Source organism: Lolium perenne, chromosome 4 (genome assembly GCF_019359855.2).
Source record: "Lolium perenne isolate Kyuss_39 chromosome 4, Kyuss_2.0, whole genome shotgun sequence".
Classification (NCBI taxonomy): domain Eukaryota; kingdom Viridiplantae; phylum Streptophyta; class Magnoliopsida; order Poales; family Poaceae; genus Lolium; species Lolium perenne.
The window spans coordinates 167,089,343-167,104,854 of record NC_067247.2 but is presented as its reverse complement, the minus strand read 5'-3'; the positions used below and the strand labels follow the sequence as shown (position 1 = coordinate 167,104,854).

The 15,512-nt window shown below is 45.3% G+C and overlaps 4 protein-coding genes across 4 annotated transcripts; 2 read left to right on the top strand and 2 right to left on the bottom strand.

Moving 5' to 3' along the window:
- The first annotated feature begins 3,641 nt into the window (after positions 1-3,641).
- On the top strand, positions 3,642-8,393 carry LOC127347459 (protein disulfide isomerase-like 1-4). The gene is made up of 12 exons (XM_051373642.2): positions 3,642-4,253; positions 4,345-4,474; positions 4,792-4,957; positions 5,067-5,185; positions 5,280-5,360; positions 5,531-5,617; positions 5,708-5,782; positions 6,263-6,331; positions 6,415-6,495; positions 6,567-6,701; positions 7,413-7,469; positions 8,063-8,393. Exons 1-12 carry the CDS (start codon positions 3,712-3,714, stop codon positions 8,234-8,236), a joined length of 1,716 nt encoding a protein of 571 aa, XP_051229602.2. The 5' UTR covers positions 3,642-3,711; the 3' UTR covers positions 8,237-8,393.
- Positions 8,241-9,281, bottom strand: LOC127347460 (uncharacterized). Its single transcript, XM_051373644.2, has 2 exons — positions 8,307-9,281; positions 8,241-8,263 (listed from the first exon to the last, which is right to left on the bottom strand). Exons 1-2 carry the CDS (start codon positions 9,205-9,207, stop codon positions 8,241-8,243), a joined length of 924 nt encoding a protein of 307 aa, XP_051229604.1. The 5' UTR covers positions 9,208-9,281.
- Positions 9,282-10,251: 970 nt separating this feature from the next.
- Positions 10,252-13,029, top strand: LOC127294787 (calcium-dependent protein kinase 25). The gene is made up of 6 exons (XM_051324685.2): positions 10,252-11,386; positions 11,478-11,593; positions 11,683-11,850; positions 11,942-12,069; positions 12,164-12,263; positions 12,413-13,029. Exons 1-6 carry the CDS (start codon positions 10,405-10,407, stop codon positions 12,515-12,517), a joined length of 1,599 nt encoding a protein of 532 aa, XP_051180645.1. The 5' UTR covers positions 10,252-10,404; the 3' UTR covers positions 12,518-13,029.
- Positions 12,905-14,413, bottom strand: LOC127294788 (uncharacterized). The gene is made up of 3 exons (XM_051324686.2): positions 14,190-14,413; positions 13,506-13,581; positions 12,905-13,217 (listed from the first exon to the last, which is right to left on the bottom strand). Exons 1-2 carry the CDS (start codon positions 14,310-14,312, stop codon positions 13,516-13,518), a joined length of 189 nt encoding a protein of 62 aa, XP_051180646.1. The 5' UTR covers positions 14,313-14,413; the 3' UTR covers positions 12,905-13,217; positions 13,506-13,515.
- Positions 14,414-15,512: the final 1,099 nt, after the last annotated feature.

Sequence of the window (15,512 nt, the reverse complement as noted above, 5' to 3'; positions counted from 1 at the left end):
TAAAGATGAGGCTCTCGGTTTCTTTAAAATTTATAAGGTGCAAGTTGAAAATCAACTTTAAAGAGAGATAAAAAAAAGTTCAGCCAGGTCGTGGTGGAGAGTAATTTTCTAATGAGTTCGATTTATTCTATTCGAAACATGTTATAATCCATGAGAGGGGGCCTCCCAATTCCTGACAATCCAATGGGATTGTTGAAAGGAAAAAAACAAGACTCTCTCAGATTTGGTTAGCGCCATGTTAGACACTGCTAGCTTATCCAAGGAATAATAGGGAGGCTATATTGATTTTGTGTCATGTCCTAAACCATATTTCAATCAAGAACAAAGAGATAACCCTATTTGAGAAATGGGAAAATAAAAGGCTAACACTCTCCTACAATCCTACTTACGAACTTGGGTTTGTTGTTGAAAGTGAATTTGCTAATCAACAAAAACGTAAGCTTTGACCTTAAACCATAGATTGTATATTTCTTGGCTATGCTCCTCATAGCATTGCTTATAGATTTCTTGTGGTGAAATATGGAGTAAATGATATGAATGTCAGCGCCATATTTGAATCAAGAAATGCTACATTATTTGAGGATATATTTCCTACGATAGATATGCAAATCATGTCTAGTTGGAAATCTGATCCAGTTACTAAAAATCATATGGAGCTTGATGATGATGATGAGAGTTCAGATTCGGATGGGGAGGATGGCCTTAAGGCTCCCACAAAGAGCAAGGGGCCGAGGATTGTAAATTCATTTGGTGGTGATTTAATTGTGTATCTCCTGGATGATACTCCCACAACCACTTTAGAAGCTCTCATTCTTCGGATGCAAACTATTGGAACGAGGCAGTTCATAGTAATATAGGCTCCATCTTAGCTAGTGGAATGTGTAAGTTAGTTGAACGTCCTTATGGTGCAAATATGTAGGATAAAGATGAGTATTTAAGAAGAAGCTTCGACTTGATGGTACTATTATAAAGTACAAAACTCCGTTTGTAGCCAAGGGCTATACTCAAAAGAAAGGCGAAGATTTCTTTGATACCTACTCGCGTGCAACGAGATTGACCACTATTCGAGTACTACTATGATTGACCGTCTCACCTGGTCTTCTCGTTCATCAAATGGATGTTAAGATAACTAACCTAAATGGAGAGTTGGACAAGGAAATTTACATGGAACTGCCTGATGGGTTTAAATTGAAAGGTCAAGAAACGAAGGTGTGTAAGTTAAAACAATCTTTGTATGACCTCAAACAAGCTTCAAAGCAATGGTATGAGAAGTTTGAAAGAACTTCGAGATCTGGGGTCTTTTATTTCAAATGAAGCCGACAAATGTGTGTACTATTGTCATGGTGAGGGCGACGGAGTTGTCCTATGCTTGTATGTGGATGACATACCAATTTTTGGGACAAGCCTAAAAGTAGTTGAGGAGTTCAAAACCTTTGCATCTCAATGTTTTAAGATGAAATACCTTGGAGAAGCTGATGTTACCTTAAACATCAAGTTATTGAGAGATGAGAATAATGAGATTGTACTTGTGTAATCACATTATGTTGAGAATGTGTTTAGCAGTTTGGCTATGCTAATTGCAAATCTTCTCCGACCCTAGTGTCTTGCTTCGAAAGAATGAGAATTCAACGAGGGATCAATTGGGATACTCTCAAATCATTAATCCGCTTATGCATTTGGCATGCGCCGCAAGGCCTGGCATCTCGTTTGTTGTGTGCAAACTAAGCTGGTTTGTGGCCAACCCGGGAAATGATCATTGGCATGCTCATGAGATAGTGATGCGCTATATAATGGGAACCATGATCTATGGAATTCACTCTTACAAGCATACCATCTTAACGGGATCAAGAATGGAAGCGGAACTCACATCATTAGACGCAACAATAGTCCAAGCGAAATGGCTTCATGAGCTCTTGACGGAGTTGCCGATGGTTGAGAAACCCATACCGGCTATCCTTATGAACCGTGATAACCAAATAGTGATTGTCAAATTGAACAGTTCCAATGATGATATGAAGGGTTCAAAACATGTCAAGAGGAGACTAAGGTCTGTCAGAAAACTGAAAAACTCTGAAGTTATAGCGTTGGACTATATCCAAATGGCTAAGAATCTGGCATACCCTTTCACAAAAGGACAACCAAGAAGCATGATAGTCCTTGCATCGATGGATATGGGTTTGAGACCAACATGAGTTGCCCGGGGGGGTGATCCAACCTATGTGATCAAAGATCCCGTGAAGTAGGACCTAGGAAAACAAGTCGGAACAACTGAGTTGAGAGAAAAATGTATACTCTCACTCTATTGCAGATGCAATTCTCTCATAACTACTGTAAGGCAGGTTGACTGTGCCTTAATGTGTTCTAAGCAACTCTGTGTGAGCTGAAGACGTCATCCTAAATGGTGATCTTGAGAGAACACATATATGAGCAACAATTCTAGTCACGGTGCGGGAGATTGGGGAAATCTCTAGGAAGTTCACGAAAGGCCGAGGAGTGTGACTTATAAGCTCCACCAGAGGGTAATCCTATGACGCCTTAGTACCAAGCTGACATTGAGTGAAACTTGCTACCGATGGTAGACAGAATAGATCTAGAGAGTGTTCAACCATTCTATCTCCCTTATCGTGAGTTTCAGTTCATGCATCGTCCTCTGTTCTTCCCCATAAAGGCGACCATGTGCATGGTCGGCCGGGAGAGCATGGCGTCGATACCCCCTATTGGTGATGCAAGTGGTTCACTATTAGGGCACTCTTTATCATTTTTGTCTAAAATTGAACTAACTTTTATCCATGACATCATCAAGTTAGTTCATTTTTTACTAAAGAGGGTAGATGGTACCCTAACAATGGATCACTTGCATATTTACCCCCTATGCTGAGATCCTACATAGAGAGGCGGACGATAAGGTTTCTGGGGAGTGCCTCGGGTCAACTGCTTCCTGCTATTCAAGTTCTTCGGTATAATCTCATGACAGGGGCTCATACGTGCAGCTCGCGGGTGCGACATCACCAAGCGTCGGCTTCATGGTCTCCATCGACAACTCGGCACCACGCCGCGTTACCCTGTTGTTGTTCAAGTTCTTCATCGCGAACTTACTTCGTCCTAGCCGGCTCGCTTCATTCATGCCGACCTCTGTAGAATCGACGACTTTACGATACTATGAGTGACATCAACAACGGCCATGGTGATGTTGTGTGTTGCCTTCCGATACTATGTGCTTCTCTTCTTACTCTTATCACTAGACACTAGTAGTTGTTCTATGTAAAGATCTGATATATTTGCTTGCCTACATGTGGTTAAATGTGCCAGTGCTACTATGAGAATGATTTCGATAATTAAACTCACTTGAAAATTGTCTAATAACCTAATAGTGTTTTGGGTGGTATCATAAAACTCTTGGTTCTCATGATGTTGAGAGTTTTACATGTGAACAAAACATAATTGTGCATATATGCTAGCTATAAGCTACTTGATCCGGCCGTTGGTGGATTTATTTATGTGACGATTCATGTGAAATGTACATGAATCAAGTAGGATTAGCATCACGAACCATATCATTTCCAACGGAATTTGGTTTTTGCCCCGTTGCTAAGTGAGTCACGCCCTCCTCGCCCCCTTTCTTCTCAAATACTCCGCTACTACAGTAGTACTACTTCTCATCTCTGTCGGAATTCACCGCCTGCCTGCTGTATCTCTGCTTCCACAGCGGCCATGGCGATGCCTCGATCTCTCCTCCTCTTCCTCCTTCTGGCCACTCCCTTCCTCCTCGTCTCCGTCTCCGCCTCCGCCGCCGCCGCCGCCGCCCGCGACGACGACCTGGACTACATCATCGACAACGCCGACGACATCGCCGCCGACGACCCCGAGGGCTGGCTCCAGGAGGGCTCCCCTTCCGACGACGACGACGAAGACCTCTTCGAGGACCCCGACCCCTCCTCCTCCTCCTCCGACGCCGAGATCGACGAGACCCACGTCGTGCCCCTCACCGCCGCCAACTTCTCCTCCTTCCTCGCCGCGCGCCGCCACGCCATGGTCGAGTTCTACGCGCCCTGGTGCGGCCACTGCCGCGCGCTCGCGCCGGACTACGCCGCCGCCGCCACCCACCTCGCCCTCCACAACCTCGACGTCGCGCTCGCCAAGGTCGACGCCACCGACGAGGCGGAGCTCGCGGAGCAGTACGGTGTGCAGGGATTCCCCACCCTACTCTTCTTCATCGACGGCGTGCACAAGGACTACACCGGCGAGAGGACCAAGTATGTGACCAACTAAGGAGTATACCCGCCAGAGCACCCCCCAAATACAGTTCAGTCACTCATTCGTTGGGGATTTGTTTGTTTTCTGCAGGGATGCCATCGTCGCCTGGATCACGAAGAAGCTCGGGCCCGGGGTGCAGAACATCACCACCGCCGACGAAGCCGAGAGGATCGTCACCGGCGACGACACCGCCGTTCTCGCCTTCCTCGAGTCCCTCTCGGTACGCCACTTACCTTCTCGTGCGTGCACGTTCTCGATGCAGTCAAGTCAACCTAATTATTGCTTCAAATTGCAACCAGATCGGGCCATGTTACCCGTCCCTCTTTCTTTGTTTGTAAGAGACGCTGACCCTAAATGCAATGCCGCTACCTGTTTTTTACTGAATGCATGTTCTGCTTCCATGTGCTGAGAACAAATTCCAAATCATCAGAAAGTCAAATGCTGTATGATTATCATTCGGGATGTGCTTGTATGATTAGCTATTGCAGACTGTGGTTTGGTGATCAAACATCCTTCTGTTTTCAAATGCTGTTGTAGGGTTCTCACAGCGATGAGCTTGCTGCTGCTTCAAGGCTGGAAGACACCGTCAACTTTTACCAGACCGCTAGCCCTGATGTAGCTAAGCTTTTCCACATTGACCCTGAGTCCAAGCGCCCAGCCGTAGTCTTGCTTAAGAAGGAGGAGGAGAAAGTGACCATATACGGTATTCCCCATACTTAAACTTACTTCAGCTTCCAGCAGCCGCATTTTCTTTCCATGCATATTAGATGGTTTGACTGTCGAATCGGGTATAATATACGTACATCGTGCAGATGGTGAGTTCAGAGCATCTGCCATTGCTGAGTTTGTGTCGGCGAACAAGCTTCCATTGATCACCATCCTCACACAGGAGAACGCCCCTGCAATCTTTGAAAGCCAAATCAAGAAGCAGGTATGTCAAGTCGTCTGCCATGGGATTCTCATGTTGTCTGGCACATGTTTTAATACCCCATTACTGATGTACTGTGTTCTGTTTTGTGATTCAGGTTTTACTATTTGCTGTTGCAAGCGAGGCCTCAAAATTTCTGCCCATCTTTAAGGAAGCAGCAAAACCATTCAAGGGAGAGGTAATTTTTCTTCTTGATAGGTCAAGTGATTGATGAACTCCTTACCTTCTCGTGTTACATGATGTATAACCCAATCCTGCATCCAACTCACAACTTAATTTCTTTGTAACGTGGGTTTGTTCATGTGGATATCTCACTAAGCACTGATGAAGTATGTGCCTCAAATGCAGCTTTTATTTGTCTTTGTGGAGCGAGACAGTGAGGAAGTTGGTGAACCTGTTGCCAATTACTTTGGAATTACTGGACAAGAGACCACAGTAATGCCTCTATTGTCAATCTTATTTTACTGAGAATTGATTTATTTGACAGAAACAGAATGCAGTAATTTGACTCCGATTACTTTGCAGGTTCTTGCTTACACTGGGAATGAAGACGCTAAGAAGTTTTTCCTTAGTGGTGAAATTTCACTGGACAACATTAAGGTAATTGCTGAAATATGCTTGGAAATTCGGTACCAGCGTAGAAGTGAAATCTTCAGAGTGTGGTCAACAGCTGCAAGAGAGTATCTGCTATGTTTTCGAGAAAACGCAAAGGACCTTTGCGCTTCATTTCATTGAAAAGATAGAATAAGGTTTACAACCTCCTAAGAGAGTATCTGCTATGTTACTACTTTTTTAGCTGACGTACCTGTTTTTTTGCTAAATGTTACTATTTGATTTATGATTTCCTTTTTACGATTGTATATTTCAGCCATACTTAACTGCATGTTGCTTGAAAATCTGATCTCAGTGCATTTTCTCATCTTTTTCCAAATTAACACTTTCTGTACAAATTACATTTTTCGAGCCACTATAGTCATTGCTGTTTTCATTGTTTATTGGAAGGCTCTGCTAGTACTAGCGAGGATGGATCAGAAATTACTATGTTCCTTAAATAATCATGCCTTTTTTTGTAATACCCAGGAATTTGCGCAAGATTTCCTTGAGGACAAGCTCACACCATTCTACAAGTCTGACCCAGTACCTGAATCTGTGAGTCGAGAAGAATGATCTCATATCTCCTTCGTACATCATTATTCATACAACATTGACACAATCTTTGTATACCCATGTAGAACGAAGAGGATGTCAAAGTTGTTGTTGGCAAGAATTTAGATCAAATAGTTCTGGATGAATCAAAAGATGTGCTTCTGGAGGTATGTTTTTGCAGGTATTTGAGAAGATGGAACCTTTTAATTGTCTGTAACACGACATCATTTGGATGCAGATATATGCACCATGGTGTGGGCATTGTCAGACACTAGAGCCTACTTACAACAAGCTGGCCAAGCTTCTTCATGGCATCGACTCCCTTGTAATAGCCAAAATGGATGGCACAAACAACGAGCACCCTCGTGCCAAGGTTAGTGTTGGTGTCTGTTGTCTGTTGTCTTTGACCGTTTTCCTATGGTTTTCTTCAAACTGGATATTACTTACCCCCTCCAGCCCTAAATGCCTGTCGTGGGTTCAATTAATCTAGACAGATTTTAGCCTACATTTTTCCTAAATTTGCGACAAGTATTTAGGGCCTGAAGGAGTACTAAAGTTGTCCCAAGTTTTGTCATGGCAGGCCATCAGCAGTCACAAAACCTGGACATGCTCATTATAGAATATTGCTATTTTAGAACATGTGGAAGTTACATTAACCCTTTCTCGCTCAACTCTGCAGTTGCACTTGTTTATAGTGCACAAAAAGTATAGATCCATTATTTGTCTGCTGCCATATATATGCGAAAGTACATTTATTCCAGCACATATTTATTCATGTGCATCATGGTAAATTCTTGTGTTGACTAAAGAGATAGCCCAGCCTGTGCATAGCATAGGTCTTAATAGGCTGTTAGAAATACGTGATGTTAGGAGACAGAGATAAGTTAATTAAGCACTACTGATATTTATGAAGGTCTGATTCCCCAACATACTGACGCTTTAAACCTGTGTTTCATTTAGATCTGTTTTTCTTCTAATCACTTTTCTTATATTTATACATGGAAAATATACATGCTCGATTTTTTCGTTCACAACCATGTAATAGTTTCCAGAATATGCAATTGACACTTGCTTCCTGTTTCAGCCTGATGGATTCCCCACGATACTCTTTTTTCCAGCTGGGAAGAAAGGCTTTGAGCCTGTAAGTTCTTAAATACAATGTCTCACCTCTTATTTAGCGACGTGTCTATTACTGTGCATATCATCTTCTAGTTGGTGGCAATATATGCATCTTTCGACCATCTCTAGACTCCTTAAACTCAGATTAAAATATGCATGTTTAAGTTTAATGCATAACTCCACATAAAAAAAACTTTAATGCATAACTCAAATCTGCCGATTGGTCCTTCTTCGGGTTCTTGCTAAAAAAGATTCCATGTGTAGATCCCTGCAAACCTGCATATATACCATTGTAGATTATTAAGGACAACTAGCTAAAAGCCCACAGCCAGAAATAGGCACAAAAACACTATGGGGCTTTAGTCAATTGGGAAACCTGAGAAAGCTGCTTTTTGTACTGCATTGCGTATACCAATTCAATGGTATATATGCAAATCTGCATATATACCATTGTAGATTATTAAGGACATCTAGCTAAAAGCCCACAGCCAGAAATGGGCACAAGAACACTATGGAGCTTTAGTCAATTGGGGAACCTGAGAAATCTGCTTTTTGTGCTGCATTGCGTATACCAATTTAATTTGTTTGTTTGATTGTTTTGGCTAAACTTTGCAGATAACTTTTGAGGGGGACAGGACGATTGTGGAAATGTACAGGTTCATCAAGAAGCATGCTGGCATCCCTTTCAAGTTGAAGCGCCCAGACTCGTCGGCAGCACACACTGAGAGCTCAGGTTCGACCCCTGCTCATGAGGAGAGCTCCGGTTCAAACCTGAAGGATGAGTTGTAGGGCATCACATCATTGGACCACTCAATGCTGGCGACAAGTTTTGAGGTTCCGCGATCGGGAGGTGGATAGCTAGGTGTCAGCTTTGGGCAGTTGGAAGTGTATGTTGAGAATACAAACATTAGAATCGAATGAATAAAAGCAAGAAATACTTTGCTTACATCCTTCTTTTTTCGTATTTCAAACTTTGTCTTCATACACAAAATCTGGGAGAACAAGGGCAGGCCACAGCTAGCTATATACACAAAATCTGAGAGAACAAGGGGAAGAAGAAATGATAACAGAGAGCTTGAGTGGAGAATGCAGCAAAATCTATTGCTATGGCTGAGCAGCCTGGAGGTGTGAATCTGCGTCAGCGGCAACCGCCTGGACCTCCACCTGATGATCTGGAGCACAGTGTTGGCGCAGATGGCGACGCTGGACCCCAGGAAGGTGGAGAGGATGATGGCGATGACGGCCTGCAGCTGCACGTACCTGTAGAAGAGGTGGGTGAAGAGGACGATGAAGAGGAACTGGATGGCGGAGTAGATCCAGACGTATCTCCTGGAGACCATCTTGGTGATGATGAGGGAGGAGAAGAGGCCGAGGACGCCCGCGAAGGGAAGGGAGCTGGTGAGGGCGGTGGTGCCGTGGTCGTCAACCAGCAGCTGCTCCAGGAAGCAGAAGTAAGCCAGCATGCTCACCACCACCAGGATCGCCGTGCCGTGCCGCCTGAACCCACTGCAACCGCCATTGTCATTGCCAGGAGTTGCGGCAGCAGCGAGAGATGGTAGTACCAGCGGCGGAGGGGCGTCGTCACAAACACGGCGGAGTGTAACGGGAAGGTTGAGAACGTCGTGGCCGCAGACGTCGCAGTTGTTGTTGCCCTTGATGCCGAACCATTTCAGGGCGCAGTCCCGGTGCGCCATAGCGAGCTCGCCCTTGCAATGGCACTCCAGCTTCAGAACACTGCCCCCTTCACCTAGCGCCACCATGCATATTCTGCAGACAGCATCTTCTTCTCCTACCTCCTCTTCATCCTCCTCCTGCTTGGCTCCTTCTTGTGCTTCTGATGATTATGTGTTATGAGCCATGGCAAACAGATGTGGTTAGCAACAGTGCTTGGCTAGCAGGATATATCTGTCCTTTTTTTCCCCATTATTTGTGACAATGTAATGGTAACAGCAATGAATCGGGACACTAACGATCAGTAATGGATGGAACTCTCTACCTAGCTAGCTAGTTGCAACCACTCCTCCGGTCCTCCCTCGCCCAACTGGTGATTATGGTTCCTTAATTGTACCACGAACCATAGCTAATCGACTGCGCAATTGCTTGTTTCTTCTAAACTGAACTGAAGTTTCTTCTTGATAGAATCTACCATGGATAACTTAATTAGTGATGATTGATGAACTAACTGAAGATTAACCTAGTTTTTGGTTCATTCCAATGTATGGTCATCAGCGACCAATTGCATATATGTTAACTGAAGATGTCAGTGTGTGCACACAGAGACGCATGCTAAAAAATTCTGAACGCAAAAATTCTTTGGCTACCAAGAACATGGACATGTCATGTTGCTTCCCTTGTATCCACCATCTGGTCTTGAGTCCACACATCATAAGTTTACGGGCAGACTGCATCTCAAGGTTAAATTGTTATTTGCTGTGTGGAACACACCGGGGCAGTGTTCTCTATCATGGGAACACACCGGCAGTGTCATGTGAAAATTTGGTAAGTTGTTGTGTGGATTGACCATGTCAAATGTTTCTCTGAACGAGGTGTGATGACAAGGGACATCTAGTCAGTTCCCAGCATAATCACTGCATACAGGTTAACTTATTTGCTGCAAAACTGTAAATCTTTTAGGAAAAAATCATGCCAAATACAAGCGTAACACGCGATTTGAAGTTATTTTGGTAGGCGTGTCAGCAACTGACAACCACGGGTACAACATTGGAGCATCCTACTAACAGAATGGAAAACACAGAGAGCAAACAAATAGTGGCAGCAAGTGAGCAAGCAAGCTATATCCGCCGCTCCTTGCCGCCAATCCCTCCACGCCTTCCAAGCTCCATATCCATTTTTCCTCCTCGTCACAAACAAGCCTTCCAAACAAAGCGCAGAATGCTGCATGTGGGTCCCTCTTTTGGCTGGTACTCCATGCATGCCTGTGTCTCCCTCGGAGAGCCATGGGCCAATGCTGCTCCAAGGGTGCCGGCCACGCCGGCGACGACAGCAAGGAGCCGCCGGCGCCGCCCGCAGCCCCAAAGGTGGAGCCCGTTGCGTCGTCGTCGACCGGGAGCACCGTCCCCGCTCCACCGGCGGCCCCCAATGCCAAGGCGGGCAGCAAGCCGCCGGCCCCGCTGGGCGACGTGCTCGGGCGCGCCATGGAGGACGTGCGCGCCACCTACTCCATCAGCAAGGAGCTCGGGCGCGGCCAGTTCGGCGTGACCCACCTGTGCACGCACCGCTCCACCGGCGAGAAGCTGGCGTGCAAGACGATCGCCAAGCGGAAGCTGGCGACCAGGGAGGACGTGGAGGACGTCCGGCGGGAGGTGCAGATCATGTACCACCTCTCCGGCCAGCCCAACATCGTCGACCTCCGCGGCGCCTACGAGGACAAGCACAACGTGCACCTCGTCATGGAGCTCTGCGCCGGCGGCGAGCTCTTCGACCGGATCATCGCCAAGGGGCACTACACGGAGCGAGCCGCCGCGGCGCTCCTCCGCGCCATCGTCGGCATCGTGCATACCTGCCACTCCATGGGGGTGATGCACCGGGACCTCAAGCCGGAGAACTTCCTCCTGCTGAGCAAAGGGGAAGACTCACCGCTCAAGGCCACCGACTTCGGCCTCTCCGTCTTCTTCAAGGAAGGCGAGGTGTTCCGGGACATCGTTGGCAGCGCCTACTACATCGCGCCCGAGGTGCTCAAGCGGCGGTACGGCCCGGAGGCTGACATCTGGAGCATCGGCGTCATGCTCTATATCTTCCTCGCCGGTGTCCCACCATTCTGGGCCGAGAACGAGAACGCCATCTTCACCGCTGTCCTGCGTGGACAGGTCGACTTCAACGGCGATCCGTGGCCAACCATCTCCTCAGGTGCCAAGGATCTTGTCAAGAAGATGCTCAACATCAACCCCAAGGAGAGGCTCACGGCCTTCCAAGTCCTCAGTAAGCGCTCTCCCAAATCTGATTCATGTCATATGAAGATTCTCGTGAGAAACAAGATGGCCTGAAAGTTCTGTGAAATTTGAGCTGCCAGATCACCCATGGATCAAAGAAGACGGAGATGCACCTGATACGCCGCTCGACAACGTGGTTCTCAACAGGCTGAAGCAATTCAGGGCCATGAACCAGTTCAAGAAAGCTGCACTGAGGGTACCAACTATATTTGTTTTTTTTTCTCGTATCTAACTGTTTGTTCATAGCAGTCCATCAGACAGTCAATCTTGACGTTGTACTGTCAGGTTATAGCTGGGTGCTTATCGGAAGAGGAGATCAAGGGGCTCAAGGAGATGTTCAAAAACATCGACAAAGACAATAGCGGCACGATCACACTCGAAGAGCTCAAGAACGGGCTAGCAAAGCAGGGCACAAAGCTGTCAGACAATGAAATTGAGCAGCTGATGGAAGCAGTGAGTCTTCATTCTATACACAGCAATCAAGAACGCACTTCTATTACATGCTTGATTTTCATAAAGTTCATCTACACTTCAATATATCCAGGCTGATGCAGATGGCAATGGACTGATCGACTATGACGAGTTCGTCACCGCGACGGTTCACATGAACAAGATGGATAGAGAGGAACACCTCTATACAGCATTCCAGTACTTCGACAAGGACAACAGTGGGTAAGTTGAGCACCACGATCAACAGATCAGATCCCTGGATTTTGCAGTTTAGAAAATCTACCATGAGTTATGTTTTATTTCATAAATGTTGCAGCTACATAACAAAAGATGAGCTCGAGCAAGCCTTGAAGGAGAAGGGATTGTATGATGCCAAAGAGATCAAGGATATCATCTCAGAAGCTGACACTGACAATGTAAGGAATAACAACCATAGACTGAGCACACATTACAGATATGCAATCCGATACACAGTACTTAAATTGCACATATATAGGGGCTTATAAATCAAACTGATAGCCGGTACTCGGTTGATGATGAATGATTTAATTTCTTGAACATATAGGATGGGAGGATAGATTATTCAGAGTTTGTGGCAATGATGAAGAAAGGAACGGGCACCGCCGAGCCAACAAACCCGAAGAAGAGGAGAGATCTAGTTATAGAGTGAAACAGACAGAGTAGCTCAAAAAAAGCAGATGTACAGTCACCACCAGTGCAGTAAGCACAATGGAATCCTCTTTGCAGATGCTTCTCAGCTTGAGCTCAAATTCATGGATGGATTTGCACAATCTACTTACTGGTTGCTGGGGAGTATCATTTGAATTGGAATCCACATACATACCCGTCAATTTGGGAAAGAAAGATGGGTTTGTCTCCCACCTGTGCATTTTTGTCATCTTGCACATTTTGGTGGTGCACAAGCCCACAAGGACACAAGCTTCTGCTCATGTGGTTGAGGGAGAAGAACCATAGAGGGAAGAGAAATGGATGAAGTCGTGAAGAATGGTCTTCACTAACAATTTCAAGACTGCATATAGTATGTAGCGAGGCCAGATGAAACGATGTACTTATGTTACAACAGATCTGAACCGAAATAGATGGTTCTATGTACTTATGTTACAGCCAGATGCAAATGGTAAGTTGACAAAAGTTTCATAACAGTGTAGTTTTGAGAAATAATTGCGCCGCATCTTGTGTTCCTCAGTTTGTCATTACAAAGAACTGACATATTCTGAAGGAGCGTACTGCAACAAGATCTAATGACCTACCGAGAATGAAAAACCTTGATGTAACTTGTTGTCGAACTTTCACCATCCCACATAAATGAAGAATCGAGGGTGTGATAAGCTAACAATGTAAGCAGATACCTGCACAAATCAAAAGAATATATAGTGTCAATTGAAGGCAATTTCGCCACTCGTTATGTTACAAGATACATTAGCAAAACCTCCAGCTTTCCCCACAACAATGGTACGTAAACAAATGAGCGCTTCTCAACAAACAAAAAAGGAACCTCTTTATGCGGAAAAAATATATCATCGTAGTCTAGTTATTTCACCAGAGGGCACTCTATGATGCCATAGTATGAGTAGAGAGAAACGCATGAATGGGGAAAGCATATTTTTCTGTTTGAAAGTCAGAAAGCACGTACATACCTAGTAAAGTTTATTTTGCAGTTTCTAGAGAACCCTTGACCTGCAGCGCTTCACGTTCCCTTGCACGGCGTTCTCTCTGCAAAATTGGACAAGAAGTTACACAAGACACTAAAAAAAAAATTGAACTCCCCATTGTGAATTGTTGGGAAATAAAGAAGAGGGGGATATGGTTATGTCATGAAACACATCCAGATGCAGTTTTCCCTATCGAAACGAATTGCCACAATGCAACGGCTCACGGGCTCGTCAAGTATAATCTCTTAGGGCGAAACAACACATCCTAGGCCTATCAATCTGCGACCAGGAAAGAAGAAATTAGAGTAGCAACTCCAATCATCCATTGTCCCCGCTCAGGCATTTCCACAAACAAGTGATGTGCACATGTGCAAGGGCAAACCTAGAACAAAAATTCAACCACTCATTCTAGCCAGGAATTGTGATGTACGCGGTGAGTATCTCCCAATCAACGACGATCACGGTCATTTCCGCAAACAGCCGGCAAGCACGCTCGAAGCAGTAACGATGGGAAAGCGCAAGAATTGTTCAATACTAGGACAATTTGGGAATTAAGTTACCGGGCGGGAAGAAGTAGGGGAGGTAGGAAGATTCGAGCGTTTCCTTTGTGAATGTTGTTGTGCTGGAGGTGGAGAAGAACGGGTGAAGGGAAATGGGGAGGGGATGTACCCTGCGGTCCCAGTAGGGATGGAAGCAGACGAAGTCGTAGACGGGCGTGATGGTGCTAAGGAGGACGACGTTGACGCCCATGAACACCAGCAGCCCCGTCATGGGGCGAGCGCGGTGCGGCATCTCTGCTGATTCTCCGCCGCCGCCGCCGCCCGCCGGTGAGAGCTCTCCTCTCCTGTGCGATGGGATGCGGGAAGAGAAACGAGGCAACGCTTACAGGTGGGGCCGACTCTGGATAAACCTAGCCTAACCAAACCATCTCATCATGGAGACCAATCAAGTCTGATCATAAGTTCCTGCCGCCTCGTGAGAAAAGACCCTAGCCCCTCCACTTCATCCTTCTTCATAGATCGGTTTTCCTACCTTAGGTCGGCTTCGCCGATGTCAAGAGGAGTGGGGACCCGATCTATGTGTGGAGTTTTCAATGAAAGTAGTCTTTTCAGTAGTCTATGTTAGGATTTTAGTCGCTGTTTTTTTGTTAGTTTCCCCGCAACGGAGATGGCATCGTCTGCAATAAGTGATCTTCGGTCTTTTATTCGACGACGAGATCTCCTTCCCGACATCAATGGTGGTGTTGAAAGATTACAATTATCTAGGTATGGGTGTTCAGATCTTGCTTCGCCAGATCGATCTTGGACCTTTTCTCATGGTTGCTGCGAGGAGGATTATCCTCGCAGTTTTTGTCCCGGTTGCTACGTCCTCGACTATGGTGATTCGTATTCTCGGCTCTTCATCAACATCGACAAGGCTGATCGGTTGTTATTCCCTGACATACTGGTGTTGGTACTCTTACCGATATTGATTAACTACTTTAATGGTTGCGCGCCTGCACGCAGCCTTGGCATTGCGGCTCAAATTAAAATTATGGGAGAACATTCGTTGGTATTTACATATTTATGGTTTGTTATATATCTTTGACTGCCTTCAGGAAAGTACAATAGTGTGTCTTGAAAGAAGAAAGAGTTTGAAGACCTCGAAGATTTGCTAGTATCTTTTAGACTTTATTTTGTAATCGTTGGAGACAGCTCGTGTATCTCTACCATGTATTATTTGTTACTATAAATATATATGGTACTGATTTTCAAATAAAAAAGTCTGATCATAAGTTGTCATCTAATCATGTATATCGAAATGATAATTTATTTTGACATGATTATATGGGTAATTATATTTGGAAAAGGTACTAGGTGAGGGCCAAGTTTGTACTGTAACACTGGAAACTCCGTGAAAACCACTTTTAAAAAGTTTTCGAAAATATCTAGAGAAAGCACATCTCATTAGGATATTTAAGTTCCATAAACATGTGAAACTTTAAGTTGAAAA